At 53.5% G+C, this 12,247-nt stretch overlaps 6 protein-coding genes across 6 annotated transcripts; 2 read left to right on the top strand and 4 right to left on the bottom strand.

Annotated features, from left to right (window-relative positions):
* Positions 1-62: 62 nt before the first annotated feature.
* IAQ61_001913 (uncharacterized protein) lies at positions 63-2,969 on the bottom strand (the record flags this gene model as incomplete). Its single annotated transcript, XM_066095319.1, has 4 exons — positions 2,562-2,969; positions 2,480-2,506; positions 1,239-2,425; positions 63-1,192 (listed from the first exon to the last, which is right to left on the bottom strand). The coding sequence occupies exons 1-4, from the start codon at positions 2,618-2,620 to the stop codon at positions 63-65; spliced, it is 2,403 nt and encodes an 800-aa protein (XP_065954803.1). The 5' UTR covers positions 2,621-2,969.
* Positions 2,970-3,485: 516 nt separating this feature from the next.
* On the bottom strand, positions 3,486-3,722 carry IAQ61_001914 (uncharacterized protein; the record flags this gene model as incomplete). Its single annotated transcript, XM_066095320.1, has 1 exon — positions 3,486-3,722. The coding sequence occupies one exon, from the start codon at positions 3,720-3,722 to the stop codon at positions 3,486-3,488; it is 237 nt and encodes a 78-aa protein (XP_065954804.1).
* On the top strand, positions 3,721-4,521 carry IAQ61_001915 (uncharacterized protein; the record flags this gene model as incomplete). The annotated part of the gene is made up of 2 exons (XM_003833729.2): positions 3,721-4,260; positions 4,330-4,521. The coding sequence occupies 2 exons, from the start codon at positions 3,721-3,723 to the stop codon at positions 4,519-4,521; spliced, it is 732 nt and encodes a 243-aa protein (XP_003833777.2).
* A 653-nt stretch (positions 4,522-5,174) lies between these two features.
* IAQ61_001916 (uncharacterized protein) lies at positions 5,175-7,073 on the bottom strand (the record flags this gene model as incomplete). The annotated part of the gene is made up of 3 exons (XM_003833730.1): positions 5,175-6,035; positions 6,126-6,665; positions 6,744-7,073. The coding sequence occupies 3 exons, from the start codon at positions 7,071-7,073 to the stop codon at positions 5,175-5,177; spliced, it is 1,731 nt and encodes a 576-aa protein (XP_003833778.1).
* A 1,217-nt stretch (positions 7,074-8,290) lies between these two features.
* On the top strand, positions 8,291-10,089 carry IAQ61_001917 (uncharacterized protein; the record flags this gene model as incomplete). Its single annotated transcript, XM_003833731.1, has 3 exons — positions 8,291-8,539; positions 8,599-9,204; positions 9,262-10,089. 3 exons carry the CDS (start codon positions 8,291-8,293, stop codon positions 10,087-10,089), a joined length of 1,683 nt encoding a protein of 560 aa, XP_003833779.1.
* A 355-nt stretch (positions 10,090-10,444) lies between these two features.
* On the bottom strand, positions 10,445-12,223 carry IAQ61_001918 (uncharacterized protein; the record flags this gene model as incomplete). The annotated part of the gene is made up of 2 exons (XM_066095321.1): positions 10,445-11,847; positions 11,917-12,223. The coding sequence occupies 2 exons, from the start codon at positions 12,221-12,223 to the stop codon at positions 10,445-10,447; spliced, it is 1,710 nt and encodes a 569-aa protein (XP_065954805.1).
* Between the last annotated feature and the right edge of the window lie 24 nt (positions 12,224-12,247).

Genomic DNA, 12,247 nt, shown 5'->3' on the forward strand with positions numbered 1-12,247 from the left:
GAGTTTCATACCGCATCTTTCTTGCAACCACACACACAGATAACAACACCAAAAAAAAACCCTCAGCAAGGAACGGCAACGATAGCACCAAGGAAGAAGAAGAAAAAGAAACCTACATGCGTAAGGCCAAACCCCTCCACCCCACTCAATCGCCGCATAATCGTCTCCCTCGTCCCTGGCTCCAGGGCCTCGCAACCTGCTGCAAACATTGGGAAAATCAAACAGGCCTCCGCACTACTGCCGCGCCTGATGTCTCCCAGCAGACGTACAATCTGTCTCACTGCGTGCTGGACGAGGGGGTCTGGCGCGGGTTTGGCGAGGACGCGGCGGTAGAGATGGAGGAGGCCGGCCCAATGGAAGAGTTGGTTTGTGGCGTGGATTTCGGGGGCGGGGGTGGTGGGGGTGTGATGTGGATGTTGTTGTTGTTCTGAGTGTTGGTTTGGAGAGAGGGGGGAAGGGGAAGAGGTGTCACGGCGGTGTGTACACGCGTCGCTGAAGTTGCAATCGAGGAGGCCTTGTTGGAGCGCGGCACCAATCTTGTTGGCTTCTTGGATGATGGCTGGGTCTGGGGTCCAGTTTGGGCGGACGTTGCCTTGGGCGTCGATGCGCTGCGGTTTGCAGAGTTTGGCGAGTTCGGAGATGCGTGCGAGGTTTGCGACGCAGTGGGTGGTGAAGCCTAGGAGGCAGTCGATTTCAAAGTCTTGGTCTTGGTCTGGTTGTGCATCTACGTCTGCGGATCCTGATGCTGATGCTGATGCGTGAGTGCTGCTGGTCCAGTAGCTAGAGCCAAGCATCATATCGTTCTTGTCTCCGCTGAGCGAGCCAACGACGTCGAGATAGGCAAACCAGCGGGACAAAAAGTAAGCAACGCGATTGTGGCGGCCGAGGGCGTTTGGGCCGCCGCGGGCAATGATGAGCTGCCGAGCCATGGTGAGGTGGTTTTGCCAGGAAATAGGGACTTCAAACGTGCCCGAGCAGATGATCTCGAGACTGGCGAGCATGATGACTACGGCTAGTGTGTTGTCGGATATCGAGCTGGGATTGTCGATGAGCGTCTGGCGGAGTCGGGGGAACACGTCTTGGACCCAGACTGCGATGCGGTTTGTGGGTTCGCGGTGGTTGAGCATGCGGGCGCGGTGGGCGGCACTGTAGGCGAGGAGGAGGTTCATGATGTTTTCGTCATGTACGGCCACTGTTCATGTCAGTGAATGGGCGCCATGGCATACAGATCTACTCACTTTCTGGTAAGATTTGTCGAAACGGATTTCTTTCGCAGTCATGCGGGACCAGTATGCGAGCTGTGTGGTTGAGAAAGTGGTGGAAGTAGAGAAGATTCATTGGGTTTTCCATGAGTAGAGGCGGAAGTGTTCCCAGAGCTTTTGATATCCTAATGGGTACAGGCTTCGCATAATAGCCTCCTTTTCCAAAAGCAACACGTTCAAGCTGAGAATCTGCGCTTCCATACGTATCCTCGTCCTGGAGATCCCTAACATCATCTTGTGCACTGAATATGGCTATCGCAGCAAAATCGGCATTGTTTGGAGTGTCATAATCTGGGAGACCGCAATCATAACCATATGTTGTAAAGGACTTGTCTGCGATTGAATGTTGGTGCCTGTGTACTGCCCCAGAACTGTGATCTGGAATGGTGCCCTCAGGCCCCCGGTGGATCAGTGATTGGACCGACACTCGATGAAGATCAGCAGGCGTATACTCTGTACTTTGATTCCGCTGTGAGGCTCTTGAAGTGGCTTCATCAGAACTGAATGGTGATATGGGAGTCAGAGGCATGGATAAATAGGGACTATAGGGTGTTGGTGGACCGGTGTTTGGCGAGCAGACATCCGACGCAGTCGTGGCAGGAGATTCTGCAGAAGAACTGTGTTTACGACGCTTGGCCATCGGTTCTGTAAAGCCGCGCGGGGGAGGCATATCCACGTTCGAGGGTATGAAGCCGGTGTCATGACATTGGTATGGTTCAAAGCCACGCTTTAAAGCCGAGGGGAAATCAAAGGGATTTTGGAAGCGATGGGGAACATATGGCGAAGCAGTGGATGCCGTGCTGGTTCCTGGAAAGCATGACTGCTGAGAAAGGTTCCGGACACTATCCAAAGTCGGGTCGACATTGGCCTGGCCCGTCTGTTTCATCGTCTGATCGACTATGAATTGTGACACGGCTGATTTTGGTATATTGGGACGAGGACATGCATCTTGATGGCGGTTCAGTGGTCGTGGGCTTGTAGATAACAAGGGCGAGAGATTTTCCTCGAACGAGAAGGTTGTTTGATACTGGTTGCATGATGGAGCATCAGAGCCAGTACCGGCCTGATCTCTCTTGATGCGCCCTCCCCAGTTCAGTCTGATACTGTAATCGCATGGTTCACTTTGACGTTCACAATTTAAGCAATGTGGTTTCTCTTCTCCGCTGTGAAACAGTCATCGATATGTTGATGTCTAGCGTCCCTTCCAAAGAGCTTACCATTTGATTTTTCGTGCTTTGCAGGGCCTATGATCAAGGATCAGCTGCAGACTTTCTGATTGATGCAACGCTGTGTAATTACCAGCAGCCATTCCGAGATCTTCTCTTCGGCTCAACACCCGGTTTGCCTGGTCGAGGCATGACCAACCACTGCAGGGCAAGCAATTCGTTCAAATCGGACGTGTGACAGCACCGCCGCGGAGGGTTATAAGTAAGGAGTGTCAACGCAGAGAGCCGATATGCAATCCAATGATGTTATAGCATTCACGGCCGAAAACTAGCTTCGGTAGGTAATGAGGGTGACGAGCGGGGATAAGTTGGGGATAGCACGAGACTAACGGATTCCACAATACAAGCAAGAGCTGGATGCATGCCTATGCATAGAAGGTCGATTTGGCGCATACTTTGCAAAGGCACCGTCTGTATCCAACGAATGTTTCTTATCGTTTGGCCGGAATTCTTGTCGGCCACATTGCATGCTGGGACTGTGTGGAGGTGTTTGATGATCGATAGCATCGAAGCGATGCCGCTCAGGTCTGGCTCACCTCACTTGCCCTGCGCACCAATCACAACCCTGGAGTCGCTCAGCGGGCCTATGAACCTCGGAACGCTACACGCCACAGCCTCTTGATAAGTGATCATCAAAGAGAGCTTGTTCATTGGCGAATTCCCAAGCAGAATTGAAGGAAGCGATTAATGGTCAACGCAAATAGTGGCCGTCAGCCCCTGACATGTGTGACACCTGTCAATGTCAGAAGTCCCGAAGGTGAGTAGTCTCAACACTACAAAGTGGTCTCTCCCTCGTTGCAGTAGTAGACCACTTCCATTTCATCAGAACTTCCTGTATTCTTAACCGCATCCTCGAAATCTTTACCTCTCTCGTGTGATTGTGGCACATGCCTCAGCCGACTGGTTATAAGTCACATAATAGGAGCGCTGTGCAACCATTGAACGAATGCTATCTGTGTGCATTCGACATCCTGCACCCCCGAGAAAATAGTTCCATTCAGTAATGAACGTGCTCCATTTCCTCGACTTCGTGATTCCAATGCAACCTTCCCAGCGCCACAAAGTTGACATCTTCGACATCTGACCATGGACTGACGTCGTGGGGCCGTGCCAAGCTCTCGAAACATCTCCACAATCTTCTCTTCGCGATACATCCAACACCCACAATCACGGCCCCTCCACCATTCCTCTCCCCAAATCTCCCCCAAAAGACCACCCACGACAACTTCACCATGCTCACAAGGAGCGCGCTATGCCCCACGAGGGCCTTTGCAACCCGCTTCACCCCCGCCATACTCGCCCCATATTCCACGTCTGCGTCATCCTTTCCCGCCAGCACACGACCCGCCAAGCAGCAGCAGCAGCAGCAACAACACCAACGGACGCCTTTCACCCCACGCGTCACATTCTCGAGTCGAATTTCCCTCCGCAGTGCATCATCTGCGCCCTCACAGTCCGCGCCCGGCTCTGCATCGCCCGCGCAGCCTCAACTCACATGGGACGCCTTCTTCGCTCTACGCCGCACGCGCAGGAGAATTGGACAGGCTTGCTCGGTCATAGGTGCGGCGGGTGTGACGTACTATGGTCTGACGACCATGATCAACAATGGCTACGACGCGACGCTGTCTGCGCAACTGGGCGGATTTGACCCCTTCATGCTCATGGGGTTGAGTACGCTGGGGATGATGGCTGTGGGGTGGCTGATTGGACCTGTTTTTGGCAATCAGGTGTTTAATTTGGCGTATCGGGGTGTGCTGGCCGAGTTTACTAGGGTATGTCATAAGTTCATTGGTGATGTCCAGCCAGAAACGAAGGACATGTTGCTAACATGAAGGGTACAGAAAGATACAACCTTCTTCAACCGCATCAAGCGCCACCGTGTCGACCCAACAGCTTCATCGCTTGCAAATCCCCCGCCAGACTACTACGGCGAAAAGATCAGTAGTGTAGCAGGGTACCGACGGTGGTTGAAGGACCAGCGCGCCTTCAACCTCAAGACCGGACGCTACAAGGGCGCCATCAAGTCCCAATAGACCGAATTGAACAATCGCGATCCACAATCCGCAATCCGCATTCTTCCTTCTTTTCTTTTGTGACTCTATCACTGTGGCGTCAACAAGATGTCGGTATCACAGTACTGGCACATGGGCGCTTCTTCACACCAAACGGGCTTTCATTCACATTCTAGGCCTTTCTTTTTTCTTTTTTACTATTGGCGACGAAAAGAGGGAATAGGGGTGGCGGTGCTACTGTTACTGCTAGTGTATTTTGTACGCATGTAGTCATGGCACATGACCTCTCCGTCTTAGGCTTACCACTACGCTCTGTGCAAATGAAATCATGGCTAGAGATGTTCACCTTTTGGGATACTATTTTTTCGGGTATCGTCGAAGAAGTGATTTAAAACGCGAATACTCTTTGGCTTTTCTTGTTCTGCACGGTCTGTTTTCTTGCTCAAGGGGATGCATGCTAAACACCTTTTGTTATGGACAAGGGCACAACTAATCGCCTTGATGCATCAGAATTTCCATTTCTTGCTTTGGCTATCCGCTAATGCAATCTTCCATATGCTGAAGACCTCTACTCTATCCACATTCTCTAATCCAAGCCACAAGTGCCATGAACCCTGATTTGCTCCAACCCACACCTTGCACACACGCACATCACAACCCTCGCACAACTCGCTCTACACCACCAAATAAACCCTCCCCTCAAACGGGGCCAACTCCTCCCCAACCGGCTCATCCACACTACTCACCAATAACTCCAACTGCTCTCCCCTCACCCCCTCCGGCCACACCAACCCTTTCCTGCCCTCTGTAAAATTACACACGCAAACCGCCTTCTTCCCGCCCCCCGTCTTACTAAACACATACAGCTCCTCATTCCCCAGATCCAAATCGTCATACTGCCCATGCACCAGAAGATCGCTATACTCCTTGCGCACCCGCAACATGCGCTTCCAAAAGCCGAGCACGGAATCCTTATCGCCGCGCTGCTGCTCGGCATTGCACACGTGCGCGTCCTCGAGCGGCCGCATCCAGGGCGCGACTTTTGCGTCTGGCGGCGAGAAGCCGTTAAAAGGCGCGGTACTCCAGCTCATGGGCACACGGGAGTGATCGCGCGCCAAATGCTGGAGACTGGCGTGCGCGGCCTCGAGCGCTTGCTTGTTGCCGCCGGTTCTGCGCTCGACCATCTTGTAGTAGTTTGTGCTGTCTACGTCCTTGTATTCCTCCATGCCCCAGGTCTTTGGGAAGTTGGTCATGCCGAGTTCTTGGCCCTGGTAGATGAATAGGGTGCCGCTGAGGGCGCACATCATGAGGGCGAGCATTTTGCCGCCGGGGATGCGGTGGGCGGGGCTGTCCGAGGTGAAGCGGGTGATGGAGCGGGCTTGGTCGTGGTTTTCTAGGAAGACGGTAGTCCAGCCGTCTGAAGGGGGGCGGATGAGGTCTTGGGTGCGGGCGATGGCGGTTTTGAACTGAGGGAGTGTCCAGTTGCGGGGTGTGGTTTGAAATTTGTAGGGTCCTTGGCCGACGTCTACTACGTCCTAAAAAGAGGGGGAGTGGTTGTGAGTATATACATGCTTTTCTTCGAGTAGACGTTTTTTTCAACATGACTTGGATAGTGCAAGACTTACGAATTGGAACACCATGTTTAGCTGGTTGCTCTTCGCGCTGACGTATTCAAGCACACGTTTCATGTCTGGTGTGTTGGGGCACTCGCCAACTGTCATGGCATCGTATTTCTTAAGCACCTCATTCATCTCGGCGAGAAATTCAGCCATACGTGGACCGTTGCAGTACTGGTAGCCTGCAAACTGCCACTCGGAACCTTCATCAGTAATGGGCGCATCCAGCATCTCGCCCTTGCTGTACATGTTGACAGTATCCACACGGAAGCCGTCCACGCCACGCTCCAGCCAAAACTCCATGGCCGATTTGCAAATGGCTTGGCGGGTTTCGGGATTCTCCCAGTTGAGATCGGGCTGTTCTGGGCAGAAGAGATGGAGGTAGTATTCTTGCGTGTGCTCGTCCCATTCCCAGGCGCTGCCCGTAAAGTTGCTGACCCAGTTATTGGGCGGTTTACGTTCACCATTGACGTAGCGGGCGGGGCGCCAGATGTACCAGTCACGTTTTGGGTTGTCTTTTGAGGAACGAGATTCCAAGAACCATTTGTGCTGCACGACGTTAGTATCATGGAACAAGAAGATTTCACTAGACTGCAATAGTCTTGATTTCTCCCCGTCATAACATACCTGATCAGAGGTATGGTTGACGACAAGATCCAATATGATTCTCATGCCTCGATCATGAGTCTCGGATATCAACCTCTCCATGTCTTGCATAGTACCGTAGGGTGCGTAGACGTCCTCGTAGTTGCGGACGTCATATCCCATGTCGACCTGTGGAGAATCATACATGGGACATATCCATATGACATCAACACCAATGGATCGAATGTAATCCAGTTCCGAGATGATGCCATTGAAATCACCGATACCATCGCCATTGGAGTCTTTGAAACTGGCAGGATAGATCTGATAGACGACACTATCTTTCCACCACGGTCTCTGTTGGACTGTCATTGTGTTCTATGGTGGTAGTGGTGGGGGTGTTGGTGATTGACAAAGTCTTGATACAAGTTTTGGTGTGACGTTGAGAAAGAGTTGGACAGTAGCGGCAAGTGGGGTTAGATCAGGCAGCACGGTTCTCCGGAGTGGCTTGGAACAGCAGTTTGTAGCTTTCTTATACAATAGCGACTATCAGACTGTGGGGAAACGGCGATCAGTCTCTTGATCGTCAAGGACCAACCAATGCCATGTCGAATCGCCTGAATTGTGGTGAGATCCTGATGGAGCGATTCTCGGAAGGAATGGCAGGATTCTCGGAAAGACTATGGCCTTCTCCTGCTCGTCCAGTGCCGGACCGACATGAAGGGAGGGAGGAATGGCAAGACATACCTAGACATCACGGGGGACCAAGGGCCGTATCTTCGACGTTTGCCCCATGGGGATGGGGATGTGGCCAACGCTCCCCCGCAACGATCACTGTACGGTACAGGTACCGGTACTACCGGTAAGCGAGACCATGGCGGGGAGAAGGGTGCAGTGTCAGATACAACACAGACGAGACGAGCCGACATTTGACGAATGAACATGGCCTGGCGTGGGTGTTTGCATGAAAGGAGCATTGCTGCACGTCCTAAAAAAAAAAAAAAAAAAAAAAAAAAAAAAGGCCGCCCAAAAGCCCTTCTCGTGATGGAGACCAGGACCGCTTGACCTTGGAAGGCCTTTGGGTTTGCATCGGGCCGACTTGAGACGAATCCAACGACCCTTCTTCTCTTCAACGACGTCGAGCGACGATGACACCAGCGGCGGCTCTACCCCAGATTCGCACTAGGCCGAAGCCATAAAACCCCCAGGCGAAGAAAGCAAACCAGGAGACGGGCAGCGGCCACGGCTTCGTCTTGTGAACTGTGGCGGCTCTCCCCGCGTCATTTTGTTCACTCCACCATCCCCGTCTTTGCACTTGGCCGGAGCTTGGACAGGGACATGGACATGGGCCTCGCGTGCTGGACATCGGTCGAGTTGCATAAGTAGAACGCGGAGATTCCACCAAATCGAGTCGACGCCAACAGCTTTCAGAGCTTCATTTCCCAGTACCACGGTACCTGAGCAGGAGTGGTCATCATCGATTTGAACATACAATTATACTGTCTCCAAGACTTTGAAATTCCCCTCTGCTCTGCTACGCCGCCCTGGGAGCAGGCACAATTAGCAATTGAAGCACGCTCATCGACAGCATGTCTCTCCGCAACAGCAACGTCGTCGCTGCCGACCATGAGCAGGCACGTCGCCTGTCAGTCGCCATGCACGACATCAAACAGGTCACCCACGATGCCAACAAGGCCTCGGAATCCGAGCAGAAAATGACTCTGCGCGAGGGCATCCGACTTTACCCCAAGGCCATTGCATGGTCTGTCCTCCTCTCCGCCGCCATCATCATGGAGGGTTTCGACAAAGTTCTCATTGCCAATCTGATGGCGGTCCCTGTTAGTTCTCTGAGATCCTTTTTGATAAAAGTGAAGTTGCTAACCAGGACATCTCTCAGGCCTTCAAAGAAAGATTCGGCTCACCCATTGCCGACGGATCCTACGAAATCACAGCAGCATGGCAAGCCGGTCTCACCAATGGAGCCTTTGTTGGTGAATTCTGCGGTCTGTTTCTCAACGGTATCATTGCCGATAAACTCGGCTACAAGAAGACCATGATTGGTGCCCTCTTCCTCACCAATCTCTTCATCTTTGTCGTCTTCTTCGCCCAAAACATCACCATGCTTCTCATCGGTCTCATACTCTGCGGTATTCCCTGGGGCGTCTTCCAGACCCTCACCACCACTTACGCCGCTGAAGTGGTCCCTGTCCCCCTCCGCCCGATTCTCACAACCTATGTCAATCTTTGCTGGGTCATGGGCCAGTTTCTCGCCTCGGGTGTGCTAAAGGGTGTTGCGGAGCGTCCGGACCAGTGGGCCTACCGCATCCCCTACGCGTTGCAATGGATCTGGCCCATCCCATTGATGATTGGGATTTCCTTCGCCCCGGAGTCGCCATGGTGGCTCGTCCGCAAGGACCGCGAGGACGACGCAAAGAAAATGCTCATGCGTCTGACTTCGCCCGAGAGACACCCTGAATTCAACGCTGACGAGACTATCGCCATGGTACGTTCCCCTTCTTCCCATCCCATCTCATCAACACAAGCTCACGCGCAACCGCAGATGCGCCACACCAACGAATTGGAAAAGTCCCTCTCAGAAGGGACATCCTACCTCGACTGCTTCCGCGGCACCGACCTCCGCCGCACAGAAATCGCAGCCATGACCTGGTTCACGCAAGCCTTCTGCGGAGCCTCCCTAATCGGCTACTCAACCTACTTCTTCCAGCAAGCCGGCCTCTCCGACTCCAACTCCTTCTCCATGTCCCTCGGCCAATACGCCATCGGCGGTGTCGGCGTCTTCATCGCCTGGGCGCTCATCCCCCGCGTCGGCCGCCGCACCCTCTACCTCTGCGGCGACGTCGTCATGCTCATCCTGCTACTGCTCATCGGCGGCCTCGGCGTCATCGACAGCGACAACGTAGGCGCGCAGTGGGGCATAGGCGCCATGTTGCTCCTCTTCGCCGCCGCCTACAACTGCACCGTCGGCCCCGTCTGCTACGCCCTCGTCGCAGAAATCCCATCCACGCGCCTACGGCAGAAAACCGTGGTCCTCGCCCGCAACTTTTACAACATAGCCAGCATCGTCGGTAACGTGCTTACACCGCGCATGTTGAACCCGGGGGCGTGGAACTGGGGCGCTAAATCGGGCTTCTTTTATGCGGGCACGTGTGCGGCTTGCTTTGTTTGGGCGGCTTGCAGGTTGCCGGAGCCCAAGGGGCGGACGTATGCGGAGTTGGATATCTTGTTTGAGAGGAGGATTCCGGCGCGTTTGTTTCGGGGGACGGTGGTGGAGGGGTTTGGGGGCGGGGAATTTGGGGGTGAGTATGGGGAGAAGAAAGGGGGGGTTTCGACGCATTTGGAGCAGGTTGGTTCCAAGGATCAGATTTAGGGAATGTTGTGGTGATGAGTTTGGGAGTGGAATTGGGGTGGGGGGTATATACACTTATAGTAATCCTATGGATGTGCTTTTGTTGTTTGGATGTGGTCAGCTGGTTAGCGGAGAATTTTCTTCGTTGTATATAAATGTGTAGATGGTACATTCTCCTCAGATGGTAGAGACGATGCTTGTTCATTTCAAAAACCCAGTTTCGTGCACAACATCTTGATTGAACTTACTCGAAGTATTCTAAACAGCTACTCACATCCATCTCTCCCTACTTGTACAAACCCCCGCTCCCCCCAAGAAATAAAGCGAAATGACCCTGGCCCCAAAAACAAGCATAGCACGTCCCCACACACGCTAGCTAATGCTCCCTAACCTTTGCCATGGTTAGCCGGTGCGAAATGTGATTCCAAGTCGCCAACTGCCCCGCCTTCGTCTCCGCTCGCGGCACCTGGGCATTGGGTCCCAGGCCATCGGCGAGCTCCTCTAGCCCGGAAGCCGTCTTGGATTGCGTGACCTGGTGCCAGGGGTCATTTGCACCCGGGCTCTGCAGATCGACGGGGAGGGCGGGCGAGCTGGCATTGCTAACAGCGCCCGGGAACATGCTGTGCAGGCGTTCTAATTTCCCGAGAAGGATACCACGGCGCGTGAGATCGAGCTGGGGCAACAACAGGACAAAGTCGAGGATGAAGAGGAAGTCGTCGATTCGCAGGGCGGTTTCGTCGAGGGTGGCGGCGGGGACGTGGATGAGGACATCGGCAATGGTGTCTGTGATTTCAAAGAGTTTTTGCGTGATGCTGCTGCCGTGGACTTCAATGTCTTGGCGGGACATGCTGGAGACTTGTTGGCGGAGGGTTTGGGAGAGGCGGATGGGGAAGAGGAGGGAGAGACATTCTTTGGAGGATTTGGAGGAGAGGAGCGTTTGGCCCATGGCAAGTCTCCATACGAGTGTGCGAAGCCATTCACGGGTTATGGTCAGGTCGGCTCGCTGCATCATGGATAGGCCGGCAAGATCCCGCGCATCGGCCTCAGGATCGCCTTCGAGTTCGCGTGATTTGGCTTCGACCCAGGTACTGGTCACGGTGCCACCTTGTGAGTCGAGCCAGCTGGTGAGGAAGTCTGTATCGAGCATCCGAAAGAGCTTGATGATCTGATTGAAGCCCTCGTGGACTTGCAAAGGGATTGTGGGGTCGTCTTCTGGTAGTGTGTAGAGTGGTGGCAAAATTGCTCTCCGGTAGTCCAGAATAGCCAGGAAGCGCTCATGAATATAAGCTTGCCAGTACAGCCGTTGCCTCCTCGATCTTTCAGGAGGCGAGAATTGAGCGGCGTCTTCGGCATTGTCGATACGCAGCAGTTGAATGATGGATATGGCGTCCCGCATGTAAAAGAAGGCCGCATCGCTACCTTGCAAGCTCATGAGACAATTGTGAATGAATATGGACTGCATGGCTCGCATGACGGAGAATTGGAAATGCTTATGAGCTCGTCTCATGCTGTCGATTGAGTAGTCCATGAGCTCTTCAATCGTCTGGACCACCTCCTCTGTCCTGCGGTTCCCATAGCGGGTCAGATTTAGCGTACAGCCGCCAAAAGCATAGATGAAGGAGCGGACATCCTGATCCGTATCCATGACATGAATGTACTGTCGAAGCTCATTTTCCGAGATGACCGGCTGCACCGGATACACGCCTTCCATGTAGTCTGGTATCAAGTCCAGGAAGAAGGCCTTGGAATACTGACTTGGAAACAGCGAAACGGAAGATGCTGCCTCTTGTAAATCATCTGTCTTCGCTGATTATGCCATCTGCTGATGCATATGTCAAGCGGACTTACCGGCATCGCTGTTATGGCGCTTGATGGCCGGTGGCAGACTGACGCAGGGAGCCTGAAAGCCCGCCTGGGCTGTATTCGCAGGCAGTATGGGGGGCGATATAGCAGCAGCATGATAAGTCTGACGCCTGAACTCGGAGATGATATGGCCGCGTTTTCCCTGCGACCGATGCTTGCTAGAAGGGGAGTAGATACAGCGGAGGCCAAGATGGGCGCACTGTTGGCAACGCTCCTGGCCGTTGCATTTCACCTTCCTCCTCTTGCAGGCGTCGCAGGCTTTCGACACTCTTTTCTGAGCTGGCGGGTCCATTGCAACGGCTCATGATTTTAAGTG

This window comes from Plenodomus lingam (genome assembly GCF_022343315.1).
Source record: "Plenodomus lingam strain CAN1 chromosome Unknown contig_13, whole genome shotgun sequence".
In the NCBI taxonomy this organism is placed as follows: Eukaryota; Fungi; Ascomycota; class Dothideomycetes; order Pleosporales; family Leptosphaeriaceae; genus Plenodomus; species Plenodomus lingam.